The following is a 23,844-nucleotide window of genomic DNA, read 5'->3' as shown; positions in this document are numbered from 1 at the left end:
TAAAGTTGATCCTGTATAAGTTTGTCCCATCTCTCCTCGTAGCTCCCATACACTAATCGAGGCAACGTGTGTACCTGCACCACACCCTTCATGTAACCGGGACAACCAGAGCCCCCACCCTTGACCAAGGATTAATGCTCTGTCGATCACTGTGACTGAGAACGTAGAGCAGGACCAGACCCTTTGGCCCACAATGTTGTGCCAACCCAACTAAATTAGTAATCAAATGGCCAATTAAATGAATCCCTTATTCCTGCACAATCTGCGTATCCTTCCATTTTCCTCACATTTAATGCCCACTATTCTCCCCTCACGTCTCCTTTGAAATTACACCCTCGCATCTGCCCTCTGGTACAGTATTAGACTTTTCAACTGCCTGTCTATCTATTTAAACCTCTCATAATCTTATAAACCTCTATCAGATCTCCCCCCAGCCTCCTCCAGCACTCCAGAGAGAGCAGCCCATGTTTATACAACATCTCGTTGACTTCTAAACCAGCCAGCATCCCAGCGATCCTCTACTGCACCCTCTCCAAAGCCTCGACATCCTTCCTATAGCGGGGTGACCAGATCTGTTTGCAATACTCCAGACGAGGCCTAACCGGGGTTTTATAAAGCTGTCACTTCCTGACTTTTGAACTAACCGTTGGCCTTGTTGGCCCTTGGCAGACGCCGAAACCCCGCACATACGATCCCGAGGAGGTGACTGAGGAGAACCTGAGGGACATGTGTGACAACATCCTGAACCTGCTCACCACCACCGTGAAGAGGATGCAGGAGGTTAGAGCGCTGACACTGCCCGACACTCGCCCCGTCCCTGACCCCCCGACACCCACCTCGTCCCGACACCCGCCTCGTCCCGACACCCGCCTCGTCCCTGACCCCCCGACACCCACCTCGTCCCGACACCCACCTCGTCCCGACACCCCCGACACCCACCTCGTCCCGACACCCGCCTCGTCCCTGACCCCCCGACACCCACCTCGTCCCGACACCCGCCTCGTCCCTGACCCCCCGACACCCACCTCGTCCCGACACCCACCTCGTCCCGACATCCCCTGACACCCACCTCGTCCCGACACCCACCTCGTCCCGACATCCCCCGACACCCACCTCGTCCCGACACCCGCCTCGTCCCGACACCCGCCTCGTCCCGACACCCACCTCGTCCCTGACCCCCCGACACCCACCTCGTCCCAACACCCACCTCGTCCCGACACCCGCCTCGTCCCTGACACCCCGACACCCACCTCGTCCCAACACCCACCTCGTCCCGACACTCGCCCCGTCCCTGACCCCCCGACACCCACCTCGTCCCAACACCCATCTCGTCCCGACACCCGCCTCGTCCCTGACCCCCCGACACCCACCTCGTCCCGACACCCGCCTCGTCCCTGACCCCCCGACACCCACCTCGTCCCGACACCCACCTCGTCCCGACACCCACCTCGTCCCGACACTCGCCTCGTCCCTGACCCCCTGACACCCGCCTCGTCCCTGACCCCCCGACACCCACCTCGTCCCAACACCCACCTCGTCCCGACACTCGCCTCGTCCCTGACCCCCCGACACCCACCTCGTCCCAACACCCACCTCGTCCCGACACCCGCCTCGTCCCTGACCCCCCGACACCCACCTCGTCCCAACACCCACCTCGTCCCGACACTCGCCCCGTCCCTGACCCCCCGACACCCACCTCGTCCCAACACCCACCTCGTCCCGACACCCGCCTCGTCCCTGACCCCCCGACACCCACCTCGTCCCGACACCCGCCTCGTCCCTGACCCCCCGACACCCACCTCGTCCCTGACCCCCCGACACCCACCTCGTCCTGACACCCGCCTCGTCCCTGACCCCCCGACACCCACCTCGTCCCAACACCCACCTCGTCCCCATACCCACCTCGTCCCGACACTCGCCTCGTCCCTGACCCCCCGACACCCACCTCGTCCCTGACCCCCCGACACCCACCTCGTCCCTGACCCCCCGACACCCACCTCGTCCCGACACCCACCTCGTCCCGACACCCACCTCGTCCCGACACCCGCCTCGTCCCCGACACCCGCCTCGTCCCGACACCCGCCTCGTCCCGACACCCGCCTCGTCCCGACACCCGCCTCGTCCCGACACCCGCCCCGTCCCTGACCCCCCGACACCCACCTCGTCCCGACACTCGCCTCGTCCCTGACCCCCCGACACCCACCTCGTCCCGACACCCACCTCGTCCCGACACCCACCTCGTCCCGACACCCGCCTCGTCCCCGACACCCGCCTCGTCCCGACACCCACCTCGTCCCGACACCCACCTCGTCCCGACACCCGCCTCGTCCCCGACACCCGCCTCGTCCCGACACCCGCCTCGTCCCGACACCCGCCTCGTCCCGACACCCGCCTCGTCCCGACACCCGCCTCGTCCCCGACAACCGCCTCGTCCCGACACCCGCCTCGTCCCGACACCCGCCTCGTCCCGACACCCGCCTCGTCCCGACACCCGCCCCGTCCCTGACCCCCCGACACCCACCTCGTCCCAACACCCACCTCGTCCCGACACCCACCTCGTCCCCGACACCCGCCTCGTCCCGACACCCACCTCGTCCCGACACCCACCTCGTCCCCGACACCCACCTCGTCCCGACACCCACCTCGTCCCGACACCCACCTCGTCCCCGACACCCGCCTCGTCCCGACACCCGCCTCGTCCCGACACCCGCCTCGTCCCTGACCCCCCGACACCCACCTCGTCCCGACACCCGCCTCGTCCCGACACCCGCCTCGTCCCTGACCCCCCGACACCCACCTCGTCCCGACACCCGCCTCGTCCCGACACCCGCCTCGTCCCTGACCCCCCGACACCCACCTCGTCCCGACACCCGCCTCGTCCCTGACCCCCCGACACCCACCTCGTCCCGACACCCACCTCGTCCCGACACCCGCCTCGTCCCGACACCCGCCTCGTCCCGACACCCGCCTCGTCCCGACACCCGCCTCGTCCCGACACCCACCTCGTCCCAACACCCACCTCGTCCCCACACCCGCCTCGTCCCGACACCCGCCTCGTCCCGACACCCCCGACACCCACCTCGTCCCGACACCCACCTGGTCCGACATCCACCTCGTCCCCACACCCACCTCGTCCCCACACCCACCTCGTCCCGACACCCGCCTCGTCCCCGACACCCACCTCGTCCCGACACTCGCCTCGTCCCTGACCCCCCGACACCCACCTCGTCCCAACACCCACCTCGTCCCCACACCCACCTCGTCCCGACACCCGCCTCGTCCCGACACCCCCGACACCCACCTCGTCCCGACACCCACCTCGTCCGACACCCACCTCGTCCAACACCCACCTCGTCCCCACACCCACCTCGTCCCGACACCCGCCTCGTCCCCGACACCCACCTCGTCCCCGACACCCGCCTCGTCCCGACACCCACCTCGTCCCGACACTCGCCTCGTCCCTGACCCCCCGACACCCACCTCGTCCCGACACCCACCTCGTCCCGACACCCGCCTCGTCCCGACACCCGCCTCGTCCCGACACCCGCCTCGTCCCGACACCCGCCTCGTCCCGACACCCGCCTCGTCCCCGACACCCGCCTCGTCCCGACACCCGCCTCGTCCCGACACCCGCCTCGTCCCGACACCCGCCTCGTCCCGACACCCGCCTCGTCCCGACACCCGCCTCGTCCCGACACCCGCCTCGTCCCGACACCCGCCTCGTCCCTGACCCCCCGACACCCACCTCGTCCCAACACCCACCTCGTCCCCACACCCACCTCGTCCCGACACCCGCCTCGTCCCGACACCCCCGACACCCACCTCGTCCCGACACCCACCTCGTCCCGACACCCGCCTCGTCCCGACACCCGCCTCGTCCCGACACCCGCCTCGTCCCGACACCCGCCTCGTCCCGACACCCCCGACACCCACCTCGTCCCGACACCCACCTCGTCCAACACCCACCTCGTCCAACACCCACCTCGTCCCCACACCCACCTCGTCCCGACACCCGCCTCGTCCCCGACACCCGCCTCGTCCCCGACACCCGCCTCGTCCCCAACACCCGCCTCGTCCCGACACCCACCTCGTCCCTGACCCCCCGACACCCACCTTGTCCCGACACCCCCAACACCCACCTCGTCCCTGACCCCCAACACCCACCTCGTCCCGACATCCCCCGACACCCGCCTCGTCCCGACACCCGCCTCGTCCCGACACCCGCCTCGTCCCGACACCCGCCTCGTCCCGACACCCGCCTCGTCCCTGACCCCCCGACACCCACCTCGTCCCGACACCCGCCTCGTCCCGACACCCGCCTCGTCCCGACACCCGCCTCGTCCCGACACCCGCCTCGTCCCCGACACCCGCCTCGTCCCCGACACCCACCTCGTCCCGACACCCGCCTCGTCCCCGACACCCGCCTCGTCCCCGACCCCCCCGACACCCACCTCGTCCCGACACCCACCTCGTCCCGACACCCGCCTCGTCCCGACACCCGCCTCGTCCCGACACCCGCCTCGTCCCGACACCCGCCTCGTCCCCGACACCCGCCTCGTCCCCGACACCCGCCTCGTCCCCGACACCCGCCTCGTCCCCGACACCCGCCTCGTCCCCGACACCCGCCTCGTCCCTGACACCCCGACACCCACCTCGTCCCTGACCCCCAACACCCACCTCGTCCCTGACCCCCAACACCCACCTCGTCCTGACATCCCCCGACACCCACCTCGTCCCGCCTCGTCCCGACACCCGCCTCGTCCCGACACCCGCCTCGTCCCGACACCCGCCTCGTCCCGACACCCCCAACACCCACCTCGTCCCGACACCCCCCGACACCCGCCTCGTCCCGACACCCCCCGACACCCGCCTCGTCCCGACACCCCCCGACACCCGCCTCGTCCCGACACCCCCCGACACCCGCCTCGTCCCGACACCCCCCGACACCCGCCTCGTCCCGACACCCCCCGACACCCGCCTCGTCCCGACACCCCCCGACACCCGCCTCGTCCCGACACCCGCCTCGTCCCGACACCCGCCTCGTCCCGACACCCGCCTCGTCCCGACACCCGCCTCGTCCCGACACCCGCCTCGTCCCGACACCCGCCTCGTCCCGACACCCGCCTCGTCCCGACACCCGCCTCGTCCCGACACCCACCTCGTCCCCGACACCCGCCTCGTCCCGACACCCACCTCGTCCCCGACACCCGCCTCGTCCCTGACCCCCCCGACACCCACCTCGTCCCAACACCCACCTCGTCCCGACACCCCCGACACCCGCCTCGTCCCGACACCCACCTCGTCCCCGACACCCGCCTCGTCCCCGACACCTGCCTCGTCCCCAACACCCGCCTCGTCCCGACACCCACCTCGTCCCTGACCCCCCGACACCCACCTTGTCCCGACACCCCCAACACCCACCTCGTCCCTGACCCCCAACACCCACCTCGTCCCGACATCCCCCGACACCCACCTCGTCCCGACACCCGCCTCGTCCCGACACCCGCCTCGTCCCGACACCCGCCTCGTCCCGACACCCGCCTCGTCCCGACACCCGCCTCGTCCCTGACCCCCCGACACCCACCTCGTCCCGACACCCGCCTCGTCCCGACACCCGCCTCGTCCCGACACCCGCCTCGTCCCGACACCCGCCTCGTCCCGACACCCGCCTCGTCCCGACACCCGCCTCGTCCCCGACACCCGCCTCGTCCCTGACCCCCCGACACCCACCTCGTCCCGACACCCGCCTCGTCCCGACACCCGCCTCGTCCCTGACCCCCCCGACACCCACCTCGTCCCGACACCCGCCTCGTCCCGACACCCGCCTCGTCCCGACACCCGCCTCGTCCCGACACCCGCCTCGTCCCGACACCTACCTCGTCCCCGACACCCGCCTCGTCCCTGACCCCCCGACACCCACCTCATCACAACACCCACCTCGTCCCGACACCCACCTCGTCCCCGACACCCGCCTCGTCCCTGACCCCCCGACACCCACCTCGTCCCAACACCCACCTCGTCCCGACACCCCCGACACCCGCCTCGTCCCGACACCCACCTCGTCCCCGACACCCGCCTCGTCCCCGACACCTGCCTCGTCCCCAACACCCGCCTCGTCCCGACACCCACCTCGTCCCTGACCCCCCGACACCCACCTTGTCCCGACACCCCCAACACCCACCTCGTCCCTGACCCCCAACACCCACCTCGTCCCGACATCCCCCGACACCCACCTCGTCCCGACACCCGCCTCGTCCCGACACCCGCCTCGTCCCGACACCCGCCTCGTCCCGACACCCGCCTCGTCCCGACACCCGCCTCGTCCCGACACCCGCCTCGTCCCGACACCCGCCTCGTCCCGACACCCGCCTCGTCCCTGACCCCCCGACACCCACCTCGTCCCGACACCCGCCTCGTCCCGACACCCGCCTCGTCCCGACACCCGCCTCGTCCCGACACCCGCCTCGTCCCCGACACCCGCCTCGTCCCCGACACCCGCCTCGTCCCGACACCCGCCTCGTCCCGACACCCGCCTCGTCCCTGACCCCCCCGACACCCACCTCGTCCCGACACCCACCTCGTCCCGACACCCGCCTCGTCCCGACACCCGCCTCGTCCCGACACCCGCCTCGTCCCGACACCCGCCTCGTCCCGACACCCGCCTCGTCCCGACACCCCCGACACCCGCCTCGTCCCGACACCCCCCGACACCCGCCTCGTCCCGACACCCCCCGACACCCGCCTCGTCCCGACACCCCCCGACACCCGCCTCGTCCCGACACCCCCCGACACCCGCCTCGTCCCGACACCCGCCTCGTCCCCGACACCTACCTCGTCCCCGACACCCGCCTCGTCCCTGACCCCCCGACACCCACCTCATCACAACACCCACCTCGTCCCGACACCCACCTCGTCCCCGACACCCGCCTCGTCCCTGACCCCCCGACACCCACCTCGTCCCAACACCCACCTCGTCCCGACACCTGCCTCGTCCCCGACACCCGCCTCGTCCCCGACACCTGCCTCGTCCCCAACACCCGCCTCGTCCCGACACCCGCCTCGTCCCGACACCCGCCTCGTCCCGACACCCCCGACACCCGCCTCGTCCCGACACCCACCTCGTCCCAACACCCGCCTCGTCCCGACACCCCCGACACCCGCCTCGTCCCGACACCCCCCGACACCCGCCTCGTCCCGACACCCCCCGACACCCGCCTCGTCCCGACACCCCCCGACACCCGCCTCGTCCCGACACCCCCCGACACCCGCCTCGTCCCGACACCCGCCTCGTCCCCGACAGCTGCCTCGTCCCCAACACCCGCCTCGTCCCGACACCCGCCTCGTCCCGACACCCGCCTCGTCCCGACACCCCCGACACCCGCCTCGTCCCGACACCCACCTCGTCCCAACACCCGCCTCGTCCCGACACCCCCCGACACCCGCCTCGTCCCGACACCCCCCGACACCCGCCTCGTCCCGACACCCCCCGACACCCGCCTCGTCCCGACACCCCCCGACACCCGCCTCGTCCCGACACCCGCCTCGTCCCGACACCCGCCTCGTCCCGACACCCGCCTCGTCCCGACACCCCCGACACCCGCCTCGTCCCGACACCCGCCTCGTCCCCGACACCCGCCTCGTCCCCGACACCTGCCTCGTCCCCAACACCCGCCTCGTCCCGACACCCACCTCGTCCCTGACCCCCCGACACCCACCTTGTCCCGACACCCCCAACACCCACCTCGTCCCTGACCCCCGACACCCACCTCGTCCCGACATCCCCCGACACCCACCTCGTCCCGACACCCGCCTCGTCCCGACACCCGCCTCGTCCCGACACCCGCCTCGTCCCGACACCCGCCTCGTCCCGACACCCGCCTCGTCCCTGACCCCCCGACACCCACCTCGTCCCGACACCCGCCTCGTCCCGACACCCGCCTCGTCCCGACACCCGCCTCGTCCCGACACCCGCCTCGTCCCCGACACCCGCCTCGTCCCTGACCCCCCGACACCCACCTCGTCCCGACACCCGCCTCGTCCCGACACCCGCCTCGTCCCTGACCCCCCCGACACCCACCTCGTCCCGACACCCACCTCGTCCCGACACCCGCCTCGTCCCGACACCCGCCTCGTCCCGACACCCGCCTCGTCCCCGACACCCGCCTCGTCCCCGACACCCGCCTCGTCCCCGACACCCGCCTCGTCCCCGACACCCGCCTCGTCCCCGACACCCGCCTTGTCCCGACACCCGCCTCGTCCCTGACACCCCGACACCCACCTCGTCCCGACACCCCCAACACCCACCTCGTCCCTGACCCCCAACACCCACCTCGTCCTGACATCCCCCGACACCCACCTCGTCCCGCCTCGTCCCGACACCCGCCTCGTCCCGACACCCGCCTCGTCCCGACACCCGCCTCGTCCCGACACCCCCAACACCCACCTCGTCCCGACACCCCCCGACACCCGCCTCGTCCCGACACCCCCCGACACCCGCCTCGTCCCGACACCCCCCGACACCCGCCTCGTCCCGACACCCCCCGACACCCGCCTCGTCCCGACACCCCCCGACACCCGCCTCGTCCCGACACCCCCCGACACCCGCCTCGTCCCGACACCCCCCGACACCCGCCTCGTCCCGACACCCGCCTCGTCCCGACACCCGCCTCGTCCCGACACCCGCCTCGTCCCGACACCCGCCTCGTCCCGACACCTACCTCGTCCCCGACACCCGCCTCGTCCCTGACCCCCCGACACCCACCTCATCACAACACCCACCTCGTCCCGACACCCACCTCGTCCCCGACACCCGCCTCGTCCCTGACCCCCCGACACCCACCTCGTCCCAACACCCACCTCGTCCCGACACCTGCCTCGTCCCCGACACCCGCCTCGTCCCCGACACCTGCCTCGTCCCCAACACCCGCCTCGTCCCGACACCCACCTCGTTCCTGACCCCCCGACACCCACCTTGTCCTGACACCCCCAACACCCACCTCGTCCCTGACCCCCAACACCCACCTCGTCCCGACATCCCCCGACACCCACCTCGTCCCGACACCCGCCTCGTCCCCGACACCCGCCTCGTCCCCGACACCCGCCCCGTCCCCGACACCCGCCCCGTCCCCGACACCCGCCCCGTCCCCGACACCCGCCCCGTCCCCGACACCCGCCCCGTCCCCGACACCCGCCCCGTCCCCGACACCCGCCCCGTCCCCGACACCCGCCCCGTCCCCGACACCCGCCCCGTCCCCGACACCCGCCCCGTCCCCGACACCCGCCCCGTCCCCGACACCCGCCCCGTCCCCGACACCCGCCCCGTCCCCGACACCCGCCCCGTCCCGACACCCGCCTCGTCCCTGACCCCCCGACTCCCACCTTGTCCCTGACCCCCAACACCCACCTCGTCCCGACATCCCCCGACACCCACCTCGTCCCGACACCCCCCGACACCCGCCTCGTCCCGACACCCACCTCGTCCCGACATCCCCCGACACCCGCCTCGTCCCGACACCCGCCTCGTCCCGACACCCGCCTCGTCCCCGACACCCGCCTCGTCCCCGACACCCGCCTCGTCCCTGACCCCCGACACCCGCCTCGTCCCGACACCCCCCGACACCCGCCTCGTCCCAACACCCGCCTCGTCTCTGACCCCCCAACACCCACCTCGTCCCGACACCCACCTCGTTCCTGACCCCCCCCGACACCCACCTCGTCCTGACACCCCCCAACACCCACCTCGTCCCTGACCCCCCAACACCCACCTCGTCCCGACACCTACCTTGTCCCGACACCCACCTCGTTCCTTTTCTTTTCTTTCTAAATCTTTTTATTAATATTGTAATATGGACAGAATACAGATGATATATTGATAAAGAAATTACCAACATACACATTCCATTACATATGAAAAAAAAACATACATAATAGTTACAATATAAATGAGTTTACCAAGACATAAGCCATAAGATATATGTATGGACATAGTAAATCTAAATATTTCATAATGTATAATATAAAAAAAACAGAAAAAAGAAAGAAAAGAAACAAAAAAAAATTTTTATATAATGCAGAACTAGCTAATCTAATCTAATAACTATAACTAATAAGTAATATAAAAGGAAAAAAACAAAAGAGAAGGAAAAAAAAAAACAAAAAACGGGCTGTTTATAATATCTCACAAAAATAAGTATTCATCAATGCCGTCACTTCCGATCCTCTCAAAATACATAAGCTAAAAGCTGGGAAATCAAATGAACTTGGCACAGGGTCATATTACATCATATGAAAATGTTGAATAAATGGTCTCCATAACTTTTCAAATTTAATAGAAGTCTCAAAAGTACCACTTCTAATTTTTTCTAAATTTAAACATAACATAGTTTCAGAGAACCAATTAAATACAGTGGGAGGATCAATTTCTTTCCAATTCAACAATATAGATCTTCTAGCCATCAGAGTTAGAAATGCAATCATTCGACGGGCTGAAGAAGATAAATGCAGTGAGTCTAACATTGGTAAACCAAAAATTGCGGTAATAGGATGAGGTTGTAAATCGATATTCAAAACCGCAGAAATAATATCAAAAATATCTTTCCAATATTTCTCCAAAAATGAACACGACTAAAACATGTGAGTTAAAGACGCAATTTCAGAATGACATCTATCACAAATAGGACTAATATGAGAGTAAAAATGAGCTAATTTATCCTTGGACATATGGGCCCTATGTACGACCTTAAATTGTATTAGTGAATGTTTGGCACATAACGATGATGTATTAACTAATTGAAGAATTCTATCCCAATTCTCACTAGAAATACTAAAACTAAGCTCTCTTTCCCAATCCTGTTTAGTCTTATAAAGAGGCTCTGAACGTATCTTCATAATTATATTATAAAGTTTTGAAATAAGCCCTTTTTGAAAAGGGTCTAATTCAAATAAACTCTCCAAAGTATCTGAAGGCACAAAATTTGGAAACGTAGAGAGTACAGAACTTAAAAAATGTCTAATCTGTAAATATCTAAAAAAATGAAATCTCGGCAAGTTATATTTGTTGGATAATTGTTCAAAAGACGTGAAACAATTATCTAAAAATAAATCAGAAAATCTTAATAATCCCTTAGTTTTCCAAGCTGAATAAGCTTGATCTATAATGGAAGGGTGAAAAAAACAATTAGATACAATAGGACTATTTAAAACGAATTGAGTCAACCCAAAAAATCTCCGAAATTTAGTTTCTAAACTCACCCAACAGGGGCCAAAAGATCCACCCCCATCTTTCAACCAACATAACAAATATCTAATATTAGCTGCCCAATAGTAAAATCTGAAATTAGGTAATGCTAACCCGCCTTCCTTTTTTGTCTTCTGTAAATATGTTTTACCTAACCTGGGATTTTTATACTGCCATATATATGAAGAAATTTTAGAGTCAACATTAGTAAAAAAAGATTTCGGGATAAAAATTGGTATCGCTTGAAAAATATATAAAAACTTAGGTAAAATAACCATCTTAATAGCATTAATCCTACCTATTAGGGATAGAGACAAAGGTGACCACTTAGTAAACAAACCTTTAATCTGATCAATTAAGGGTAAAAAATTAAATTTAAATAAATCTTTATGGTTTTTTGTGATTTTGATCCCTAAATAAGTAAAAAAGTCATTAACTAATTTAAAGGGTAAATTTCCATAAATTGGGACCCGTTTATTCAATGGAAACAATTCACTTTTATTAAGATTTAACTTATACCCAGAAAACTCACTAAATTGAGCCAATAATGATAAAACTGCTGGAATGGATTTCTCCGGGTTAGAAATGAATAGTAATAAATCATCTGCATACAAAGATAACTTATGAATATCTGTCCCACGATTAATACCCAAAATATCCTGTGATTGTCTGATGGCAATTGCCAAAGGTTCTAAGGCAATGTTAAATAGTAATGGACTAAGAGGACATCCCTGTCTAGTGCCCCGAAATAGGCGAAAAAAGGGAGATCTTTGATTATTGGTAACCACTGAGGCTACTGGAGTATGATAAATCAATTTAATCCATGATATAAATATCGGACTAAAATTAAACTTCTCCAACACATTAAATAAGTAAGGCCATTCAACTCTGTCAAATGCTTTCTCCGCATCTAATGAAATCACGCATTCTGAAGTATCATGTGAGGGAGTATAAACAATATTCAACAATCTCCTAATGTTAAAAAAAGAATAACGATTTTTAATAAAGCCAGTTTGATCATCTGAAATAATTTTGGGTAATACCTTCTCCAATCTAGATGCCAGTAACTTAGAAAAAATCTTGGAGTCTACATTCAATAAAGATATAGGTCTATAAGAAGCACAATTAGTAGGGTCTTTATCTTTCTTCAATATTAGAGAAATGGAAGCTCTATAAAAAGATTGTGGCAAATTCCCTAATCTAATGGCCTCCTCAAAAACCTTACCTAACCAAGGGGAAAGAGTAGCGGAAAAAAATTTAAAAAATTCAACTGTATAGCCATCTGGACCCGGTGCTTTCCCAGAATTCATTGAGGAAATAGCCCCCTTAATTTCTACATCCGTAATAGGAGTATCCAATATCAAAAGATCATCAGATGATAACCTTGGAAAATTTAATTTTCCAAGAAAATCAGACATGGTATTATAATCTTGAGGAAATTCAGATTGATACAGGGAGGTATAGAAATCTTGAAATGCCTTATTTATCTCATCATGATTAACTGTCAGATTCCCATTCTGCTGACCAATCTTAGTGATTTGACGTTTAACCAGAGCATTCTTCAATTGACTAGCTGTTTACCAGACTTATCACTATGTATATAAAAATCAGATTTAGTTTTCATTAATTGATTTTCAGTCGAGGATGTAAGTAATAAACTATGTTCCATTTGAAGTCCAACCCTTTGTTTGTAAAGCTCCTTACTAGGAGCAATTGAATATTTCTTATCAATCTCTTTAATTTTATCAACCAATAAAAGAGTTCCATCTTGATACGTTTCCTCAAACCAACAGAATAAGAAATAATCTGTCCACGTATATAAGCTTTAAAAGTGTCCCAAAGTGTTCCGCAGGAAATATCATCTGTAGAATTAGTTGAGAAGAAGAAGTCGATCTGCTGCTCCATAAATTTTATAAAGTCAGAGTCTTGCAACAAGGTAGAGTCAAATCGCCATTGTCTAGCATTAGAAGCTGTATCCGTAAATTTCATAGAAAGTAATAACGGAGCATGATCAGAGATAGCTATAATATCATAGTTACAACCGATTACCAATGGAATAAAACAAGAGTCTACAAAAAAATAATCAATTCTTGAATAAGAGTGATAAACATGTGAGAAAAAAGAAAACTCTTTGTCATTAGGATACCGGAATCTCCAAATATCAAAAACTCCATTGTCAGTCAAAAAAGAGTTAATACAAGTGGCCGACTTATTAGGTAAAGTCTGAATAGATAAAGATTTATCCATCAGAGGATTTAAACAACAATTAAAGTCACCACCCATTATTAACTTATATTCGTTTAGATTGGGTAAAGAAGTAAATAAAGACTTAAAAAAAGTCAGGACAATCCGCATTTGGAGCATAAACATTAACCAAAGCAACCTTTTTATTACAAAGTAAACCCGTAATTAACAAAAATCTGCCATTTGGATCCGAAAAAATATCATGTTGAACAAATGAAATAGAGGAGTCAATAAAAATTGAAACTCCTTTTACTTTAGCATTCGAATTTGCGTGATTCTGTTGACCCCGCCAAAATCTAAAAAAACGAAATTTGTCCTCCCTCCTCACATGAGTTTCTTGTACAAAAATGATATGAGCATTAAGTCTTTGGAATACTTTGAAAATCTTCTTTCGTTTAATTGGATGATTTAAACCATTAGTATTCCAAGACACAAAATTAATGGTCTGAGCCATAATTCTATAATCAACCCTTTGGTATAAAAAGGGTTAACCAACTTGTAAACTCATGCACCCGGAAGAGGAACAAAAGTAGTGAGAAGACCCGGAAGTGACGACAACACAGACATATTTGAAGTTCAAAAACAGCCCGAATAAAAAAACTAACACAAACTGGTACAAAAAAAATAGAATTAGAAAACAGACCATCCCCCCACCCCCCGAGAAAAAGAGAAAAAGCCAAAATATGACTTAAAAAGAGAAAAAGTAAGACTAATCCTACCCCCATGTCAGCTGAAGAACACTCCATATAAAAAGGATATGTATAAAAGAATCACCCCAACTTTAAAAATAAAATCGCTATAATAAAAACCATATTTCTTAGTTAGTTGTAAAAAGAATAAAAATATAATCACTAAAAAACAATTATAACTCGGGCTCTGGCCCAGACAAAACAAAAAATATTTAAGCTAAGATAAGCGATGCATTGTACGGAAGAAACGCGAAAAATATAAACATAATGCCATCTTAAGCAAAACCAAAAATCTTTTCCAAAAAACCACCATCTTAATCGAGGAAAAATTTACCTTCAAAGAATTAAAAATATACCTTCGAAGGAACAAAGTTAATAGACAAATATGTAGTTAAATGATTAAAGTGTATAAGGCAAAACAATTAGCATGACGCAAACACACTTTAACTTGAGTATAAAGTGTAGGATGAACCTACACCAATAACCAGATTATAATTCTGGTTTAAGAGATCGAGAACCATTTTACACGATCAGAATCATTCATTTATTAAAGACTGGTGTCTGTAGCAGTAGGGAAGTTCTCCTCCAGATATTTTCTCACTTCTGAAGTTGAAAGAAAAACCTGTCATGGAGCATTCGACGGAGAAATTCGAAGCTTCGCAGGGTATAGAAGCGCAGGTTTCAGATTTTTCTCATAACATTCAGCCATCAACGGTTTAAAAAGAAGCCTTCTTTTTAAAAGGTCTGGACTAAAATCTTCGATCAGGCGGAAGCAAAAATCTTTGATTTTAATCATTCCTACCCGACGAGCTGCTCTTATAACTTGTTCTTTGTCATGTACATAATGGAACTGGACAATTACCACCGAAGGTTTGTCTGTAACACTCAGTGATCGACGCCGAATTCTATGTGCCCGATCCAATAAAGGGGGGTTATTCGGGAAAATCGTCGGAAACGCTTCTTTTAAAAGTTGAGCAAAATATTTCAAAGGGTCATCTTTTTCTATGCCGTCTGGAAGACCAAGTATACGTAGGTTCTGTCTTCTGGACCGATTCTCAAAATCGTCACTCTTGGCTTTAAGGGCTTCCATCAGCTTAATGGTCGAAATTAAATCCTGTTGCAGTTTTCCAATAGTCAAATCTCGCTTCCGAGCTTCTTCTTGCAGAGACGCAATAAGAGCTTGTTGCTGTTTAATTACTAAATCCGTCTTAACCATGTACTCTTGAAAAGCCTTTATATCTTTAAAAAATTGTTGTAGTTCAGCAAATTTTTTATCCAAAACCTCCATAAACAATTCAAAAGTTAATTGAGTTTGTTGTGTCGGAGCCTGCTTTTTTCCGTTACCGTTCGGATTACGTCCGGGATCCCGTCCCTTAGACCTGAGAGACATTTCTGTTTGCATATCTTCAAAAGTTCACAACAAACTCTTGGCAGTAAATCCAAAAAAAAAGAATAAAGAAACTTTCGGTATAGGTAAAAATAAGCTGAATAAGGGTGATCAAAGGTTAAAAAAAGTAAAGGGTATGGAGCGAATCCAAAACGGTACTCACTCCATGAGCATCTCCAGCTGACTCCCCACCTCGTTCCTGACCCCCCCGACACCCACCTCGTCCCGACACCCCCCAACACCCACCTCGTCCCTGACCCCCCAACACCCACCTCGTCCCGACACCCCCCGACACCCACCTCGTCCCGACACCCACCTCGTCCCGACACCCACCTCGTCCCGACACCCACCTCGTCCCGACACCCCCCGACACCCACCTCGTCCCTGACCCCCCGACACCCACCTCGTCCCGACACCCCCCGACACCCACCTCGTCCCGACACCCCCGACACCCACCTCGTCCCTGACCCCCCGACACCCACCTCGTCCCGACACCCGCCTCGACCCTGACCCCCCCAACACCCACCTCGTCCCGACACCCGCCTCGTCCCTGACCCCCCGACACCCACCTCGTCCCGACACCCACCTCGTCCCGACACCCACCTCGTCCCGACAACCCGCCTCGTCCCCGACACCCGCCTCGTCCCTGACCCCCCGACACCCACCTCGTCCCGACACCCCCCAACACCCACCTCGTCCCGACACCCGCCTCGTCCCGACACCCGCCTCGTCCCTGACCCCCCGACACCCACCTCGTCCCTGACCCCCCGACACCCACCTCGTCCCGACACCCGCCTCGTCCCTGACACCCCCATCACCCACCTCGTTCCGACAACCCCCGTCACCCACCTCGTCCCAACAACCCCCATCACCCACCTCGTCCCGGACCCCCCCATCACCCGCCTCGTCCCGGACCCCCCCATCACCCGCCTCGTCCCGGACCCCCCCATCACCCGCCTCGTCCCGACATCCGCCTCGTCCCTGACCCCCCGACACCCACCTCGTCCCTGACCCCCCGTCACCCACCTCGTCCCGACACCGGCCTCGTCCTGACACCCGCCACGTCCCTGTCACCCGCCTCGTCCCCGACACCCACCTCGTCCCGACACCCCCGTCACCCGCCTCGTCCCCCAACACCCACCTCATCCCTGACCCCCCCCGTCACCCGCCTCGTCCGGACACCCGCCACGTCCCCGACACCCCCCTCGTCCCCGACACCCGCCACATCACGACACCCACCTCGTCCCCGACACCCGCCACGTCCCTGACCCCCCCAACACCCACCTCGTCCCGACACCCGCCACGCCCCCGATACCCCCGACTTGTCCCAACACCCGCCTCGTCCCGACACCCACCTCGTCCCCGACACCCGCCTCGTCCCGGACACCCGCCACGCCCCCGATACCCCCGACTCGTCCCAACACCCGCCTCGTCCCAACACCCGCCTCGTCCCGACACCCGCCTCGTCCCCGACACCCACCTCGTCCCCGACACCCGCCACGTCCCCGACACCCGGCACGTCCCCGTCACCCGCCACGTCCCCGACACCCACCTCGTCCCTCGCTCGCCACGCCCCCGACACCCACCTCGTCCCGACAACCCCCATCACCCACCTCGTCCCGACACCCGCCTCGTCCCGACACCCGCCTCGTCCCGACACCCGCCTCGTCCCTGACACCCCCGTCACCCACCTCGTCTCAACAACCCCCGTCACCCACCTCGTCCCGACAACCCCTGTCAGCCGACACCCCCCCGTCTCCCGACAACCCCCCGTCACCCGCCTTGTCCCGGACCCCCCCATCACCCACCTCGTCCCCGACAACCCTCGTCACCCGCCTCGTCCCGACACCCGCCACGTCCCTGTCACCCGCCTCGTTCCCGACACCCACCTCGTCCCGACACCCCTGTCACCCACCTCGTCCCTGACCCCCCCGGCACCTGCCACCCGCCACGTCCCCGTCACCCGCCTCGTCCCCTGATACCCACCTCATCCCTGACCCCCCCGTCACCCGCCTCGTCCCCCAACACCCACCTCATCCCTGACCCCCCCTGTCACCCGCCTCGTCCGGACACCCGCCTCGTCCGGACACCCGCCTCGTCCCCGACACCCCCCTCGTCCCCAACACCCCCCTCGTCCCCGACACCCGCCACATCACGACAGCCACCTCGTCCCCGACACCCGCCACGTCCCTGACCCCCCCAACATCCACCTCGTCCTGACACCCGCCACGCCCCCGATACCCCCGACGTCCCAACACCCGCCTCGTCCCGACACCCACCTCGTCCCCGACACCCACCTCGTCCTGACACCCGCCACGCCCCCGATACCCCCGCCTCGTCCCAACACCCGCCTCGTCCCGACACCCACCTCGTCCCCGACACCCACCTCGTCCCCGACACCCGCCACGTCCCCGACACCCACCACGTCCCCGTCACCCGCCACGTCCCCGTCACCCACCTCGTCCCTCGCTCGCCACGCCCCCGATACCCACCTCGTCCCAACACCCGCCACGCCCCTGATACCCCCGACTCGTCCCCGACACCCACCATGCCCCCGAAACCCGACACGCCCCCGACACTCGCCTCGTCCCCGACACCCGCCACGCCCCCGATACCCCCGACTCGTCCCAACACCCGCCTCGTCCCGACACCCGCCTCGTCCCCGACACCCGCCACGTCCCCGACACCCGGCACGTCCCCGTCACCCGCCACGTCCCCGACACCCACCTCGTCCCTCGCTCGCCACGCCCCCGACACCCACCTCGTCCCGACAACCCCCGTCACCCACCTCGTCCCGACACCCGCCTCGTCCCTGACACCCCCATCACCCACCTCGTCCCTGACACCCCCGTCACCCACCTCGTCCCGACAACCCCCGTCACCCACCTCGTCCCAACAACCCCTGTCACCCGACACCCCCCCGTCTCCCGACAACCCCCCGTCACCCGCCTTGTCCCGGACCCCCCCATCACCCACCTCGTCCCCGACAACCCCCGTCACCCGCCTCGTCCTGACACCCGCCACGTCCCTGTCACCCGCCTCGTCCCCGACACCCGCCTCGTCCCGACACCCCCGGCACCCGCCACCCGCCACGTCCCCGTCACCCGCCTCGTCCCCTGATACCCACCTCATCCCTGACCCCCCCGTCACCTGCCTCGTCCCCCAACACCCACCTCATCCCTGACCCCCCCTGTCACCCGCCTCGTCCGGACACCCGCCTCGTCCGGACACCCGCCACATCCCCGACACCCCCCTCGTCCCCGACACCCCCCTCGTCCCCGACACCCGCCACATCACGACACCCACCTCGTCCCCGACACCCGCCACGTCCCTGACCCCCCCCAACATCCACCTCGTCCTGACACCCGCCACGCCCCCGATACCCCCGACGTCCCAACACCCGCCTCGTCCCGACACCCACCTCGTCCCCGACACCCGCCTCGTCCCCGACACCCACCTCGTCCTGACACCCGCCACGCCCCCGATACCCCCGCCTCGTCCCAACACCCGCCTCGTCCCGACACCCGCCTCGTCCCCGACACCCACCTCGTCCCCGACACCCGCCACGTCCCCGACACCCGGCACGTCCCCGTCACCCGCCACGTCCCCGACACCCACCACGTCCCCGTCACCCGCCACGTCCCCGTCACCCACCTCGTCCCTCGCTCGCCACGCCCCCGATACCCACCTCGTCCCAACACCCGCCACGCCCCTGATACCCCCGACTCGTCCCCGACACCCACCATGCCCCCGAAACCCGACACGCCCCCGACACTCGCCTCGTCCCCGACACCCGCCACGCCCCCGATACCCCCGACTCGTCCACGACACCCGACTCGTCCCCGTCACCCGCCTCGTCCCCGTCACCCGCCTCGTCCCCGACACCCGCCTCGTCCCCGTCACCCGCCTCGTCCCCGTCACCCGCCACGTCCCCGTCACCCGCCACGTCCCCGTCACCCGCCACGTCCCCGTCACCCGCCACGTCCCCGTCACCCGCCACGCCCCCGATACCCCCGCCTTCTCAAGCCAGTGTGCTCAGGTGATCTGCTTCCTCCAACGATTGGATGAACGAAGAAATACGAGAAAGTACAAGCAGGAGCTGGCCATTCAGCCCATCAAGCCTGGCCCACTGTTCAACGTGGTTTTGGTGATCTGCCCCAGGCCTCAGCCCCTGCGCTTGTTCTACATTGCCCTTGTACCCCTTAGTCCGGACACCCTCCCTGGCCTGGCTCCTCCCTATTTGATCTCTCCTGCCCCATCAGTCTGTGTCTGCCTCATCTGCCTCGTCCATCTGTACCTGACTCATCCCTTGCCCACAACCTACCAGCGCCCGCAATCCACCTGGCCCCTCCCATTCACCCCAGGCTTTTGCCTCGATTCTGCTGCCTCCGTCTGGGCCATGCTACCCTTTTCCCACCCTTCTGTCTGCACCCGGTCCCTCCTGCCCCCTCTGTCTGTAAATGGCTCATCTCACGCTCTCCGTCCTGCCATAAGACTACAAGACACAAATCAGCCACGATGGAAAGGTGGAGCAGACCATGGGCTGAATGGCCTGGCCTGCTCCACCATTTCCTTATGGCTGATTTACTATTCTTCTCAACTCCATTCTTCCACCTGCTCTCTCCCCAAAGCCTTTAGAGTCCTGACTAAGCAAACCCATCACCCTCCATTTTAAATAAACCCAATGACCTGGCATCTGTGGCAATGAATTCCACAGATTCACCACCCTCTGCTAAAGAAATTTCTCCTCATCTCTGCTCTAAGTGGACATCCATCTATTCTGAGGCTGTGTCCTCTGGTCATAGACTCCCCCACTATGGGAAACATACTCTCCACATCCACTCTATCTGTGTCGTCTGGTCCTAGACTCCGCACTATAGGAAACATCCTCTCCACATCCACTATCTAAGACTTTCAACAATTGATGGATTTCAACAAGATCCCCGCTCAATCTTCTGAACACTGAGTGCAGGCCCAGGGCCTTCAAACGCCTTTTATACGTTTGGCCCCTCTTAAGCCCCCAAATCTCTATCTGGATTCCTGCTCCTTATTTGCCTCTGAGGTCAACTGGGTTAAAAGTGCCCACCGTGTATCCGGGCAATGGGGTGGGGGGATAGCGATCTCTGACCTGCAGGGATCCTGCGGTGAACGGTCTGAACCCGTCCCACTGGGCTGGACGGGCTACACCTCACTTCCTGCTGACTGTTGTCCTTCTACAGGTGTTGTGGCCTTTCCTCTTGGAGTTTCTGATGCCGGTGCAGTACCTCCAGGCCCTCGGCCCCGTCTGCCACAGCCTGGCCTTCCTGGGAAGCAAGGCTTTGCAAGCCCAGGGCACAAAGCTCTCACCCAGCCACAGGGGACGAGGTAGGTGATGTTAGCCACGGCCCAGCTGTCCAACAGTTTTCTTCCACAGCTCTTTACAGTAGATTCCAGCCTCTGGACTCCATGGCAACTGTGAAGGGAGATTCACTCTGTGTCTATCCGTGTCCCTGTGCTGGGTGTGAGTGAGTGTGTAGATGGAGCCTCACTCTGTGTCTAGCCGTGTCCCTGTGCTGGGTGTGAGTGACAGTGTAGATGGAGCCTCACTCTGTGTCTAGCCGTGTCCCTGTGCTGGGTGTGAGTGAGTGTGCTGAAGGAGCCTCACTCTGTGTCTAGCCGTGTCCCTGTGCTGGGTGTGAGTGAGTGTGTAGATGGAGCCTCACTCTGTGTCTAGCCGTGTCCCTGTGCTGGGAGTGAGTGAGTGTGTAGATGGAGCCTCACTCTGTGTCTAGCCGTGTCCCTGTGCTGGGTGTGAGTGAGTGTGCTGAAGGAGCCTCACTCTGTGTCTATCCGTGTCCCTGTGCTGGGTGTGAGTGAGTGTGTAGAAGGAGCCTCACTCTGTGTCTAGCCGTGTCCCTGTGCTGGGTGTGAGTGACAGTGTAGATGGAGCCTCACTCTGTGTCTAGACGTATCCCTGTGCTGGGTGTGAGTGAGTGTGCTGATGGAGCCTCACTCTGTGTCTAGCCGTGTCCCTGTGCTGGGTGTGAGTGACAGTGTAGATGGAGCCTCACTCTGTGTCTAGACGTATCCCTATGCTGGGTGTGAGTGAGTGTGTAGATGGAGCCTCACTCTGTGTCTAGACGTGTCCCTGTGCTGGGTGTGAGTGAGTGTGTAGAAGGAGCCTCACTCTGTGTCTAGCCGTGTCCCTGTGCTGGGTGTGAGTGACAGTGTAGATGGAGCCTCACTCTGTGTCTAGACGTATCCCTGTGCTGGGTGTGAGTGAGTGTGCTGATGGAGCCTCACTCTGTGTCTAGCCGTGTCCCTGTGCTGGGTGTGAGTGACAGTGTAGATGGAGCCTCACTCTGTGTCTAGACGTATCCCTATGCTGGGTGTGAGTGAGTGTGTAGATGGAGCCTCACTCTGTGTCTAGACGTATCCCTGTGCTGGGTGTGAGTGAGTGTGTAGATGGAGCCTCACTCTGTGTCTAGCCGTGTCCCTGTGCTGGGTGTGAGTGAGTGTGTAGATGGAGCCTCACTCTGTGTCTAGCCGTGTCCCTGTGCTGGGTGTGAGTGAGTGTGTAGATGGAGCCTCACTCTGTGTCTAGCCGTGTCCCTGTGCTGGGTGTGAGTGAGTGTGCTGATGGAGCCTCACTCTGTGTCTAGCCGTGTCCCTGTGCTGGGTGTGAGTGAGTGTGCTGATGGAGCCTCACTCTGTGTCTAGCCGTGTCCCTGTGCTGGGTGTGAGTGAGTGTGTAGAAGGAGCCTCACTCTGTGTCTATCCGTGTCCCTGTGCTGGGTGTGAGTGAGTGTGTAGATGGAGCCTCACTCTGTTTCTATCCGTGTCCCTGTGCTGGGTGTGAGTGAGTGTGCTGATGGAGCCTCACTCTGTGTCTAGCCGTGTCCCTGTGCTGGGTGTGAGTGAGTGTGTAGATGGAGCCTCACTCTGTGTCTATCCGTGTCCCTGTGCTGGGTGTGAGTGAGTGTGCTGATGGAGCCTCACTCTGTGTCTAGCCGTGTCCCTGACATCGGAGTTGTTCTGACATTATCTGTAAGGAATCTGTACGTCCTCTCAGTGAAATGCGTTGGTTGTCTCCAGATGCTCTGGTGCTCCCACGGTGCAAAGATGTACCAGTTGGTGGGTTAATCACTATAAGTTGCCCTGTGATTAGACTCGGGTTAAATCGGGAGTTAATGGGCAGCAAGGGCTTATTCCATGTTGTATCTCTGAATAAACAGATGGGGGTCTTCCTTACCCAGAGCCTCTGTCCTGTGAATGTTCGATAGTTTTGGTTTGTTTTTGGTTTTGACTGAGAGAGACAGATTGATGAATTCTTGTTGGGAATTATTGCTGTAATGGGGTGGTGCTGTCCTTTGGTGTGTAATGGGGTTGTTAGTACGATCATTACGACCGAACATGCCGTGTCTCCTCTTACCTTTCTGTGCTTTCCCTCCCTCTGCAGACCTGCCCACACCTCATGCCTTGTTGACGCGACTTCTGGTGAGTACGTTTGAATGTTGGGAGTGGGTTGGAAACCCGTGTTTCGGTGGAGTTACGGGGAGGGAGGGCACAGGAAAGAATGGATTTTTCTTGGATTTCAGAGTCTGGTTTGATATTGTTGGCATATCTAGTGAAATATGTTGATCTGCGGCAGCAGCACGGAGCAGTACACATAGTAATTATAAAAATAAATAAATGACAATAATAAATTATATATAATTAATTGTAGTTGTTTGTATATATAATATATGGTTTTCTGCCTGAGCAGATATTTGTCTTACCGAGCAGGTGTACCTAATAAAGTGGTCACTCTGGGGAAGACAAAACTGGCTCGAGGTTCAAGACTAGTTCATTCTGTCCTACAGACATTTGTGTAGAAATGCTAGTGAAAGGGAATCTGTTGGAAAGATTAGCAGAAGGTCGGAGGTTTGGGAACGAAGTAGGTTTACAAAGCACGAACAGATGACTTCAAACAGAAATGGGGGAAGAGTAGACGAGGATAAACTAACATTTAAAAAACACGCAGTAAGTCTCTTCCTTTTCATATCCTTCTATTAATTGAATGCTCCTTGGAGAATGGGAGTGGGAAATTAATCATGTAAGAGAGTGTTGAACAAACGTTTTCTTTCGAGTCAAAGGCTCAGAGGGAATGAGCTCTTGGGAGAGACTGGACAAACGTGGGTTGTTTTCTCTGGAGTGTCGGAGGCTGAGGGGAGATCTGATAGAGGTTTATAAAGTGATGAAAGATATAGAGAGGCAGTCATTTCCGAGGGTGGAACGGTTAAGTACTAGAAGACGTGCATTTATGGTGA

General features: G+C 58.7%; 2 protein-coding genes across 5 annotated transcripts in view; one reads left to right on the top strand and one right to left on the bottom strand.

Moving 5' to 3' along the window:
* The window catches only part of mroh1 (maestro heat-like repeat family member 1), a 170,424-nt gene that overhangs the window by 62,019 nt on the left and 84,561 nt on the right, over positions 1-23,844 (top strand). For all 4 annotated transcript variants that reach the window (XR_009512556.1, XM_059971605.1, XM_059971608.1 and 1 more), the window contains exons 14-16: positions 670-780; positions 20,776-20,920; positions 22,995-23,032. Coding sequence is in view for 3 of the 4 variants with exons in the window: in XM_059971605.1 (XP_059827588.1) it covers positions 670-780; positions 20,776-20,920; positions 22,995-23,032 (294 nt within the window). In the remaining variant the exon portion in view is untranslated. The remainder of the gene's footprint in view (positions 1-669; positions 781-20,775; positions 20,921-22,994; positions 23,033-23,844) is intronic.
* Positions 16,970-20,769, bottom strand: LOC132395276 (uncharacterized PE-PGRS family protein PE_PGRS54-like). The gene is made up of 2 exons (XM_059971627.1): positions 18,533-20,769; positions 16,970-18,361 (listed from the first exon to the last, which is right to left on the bottom strand). Exons 1-2 carry the CDS (start codon positions 18,686-18,688, stop codon positions 17,609-17,611), a joined length of 909 nt encoding a protein of 302 aa, XP_059827610.1. The 5' UTR covers positions 18,689-20,769; the 3' UTR covers positions 16,970-17,608.

This window comes from Hypanus sabinus, chromosome 6 (genome assembly GCF_030144855.1).
Source record: "Hypanus sabinus isolate sHypSab1 chromosome 6, sHypSab1.hap1, whole genome shotgun sequence".
NCBI classification, from domain to species: domain Eukaryota; kingdom Metazoa; phylum Chordata; class Chondrichthyes; order Myliobatiformes; family Dasyatidae; genus Hypanus; species Hypanus sabinus.
This window is presented reverse-complemented; position numbering and strand designations above follow the sequence as displayed.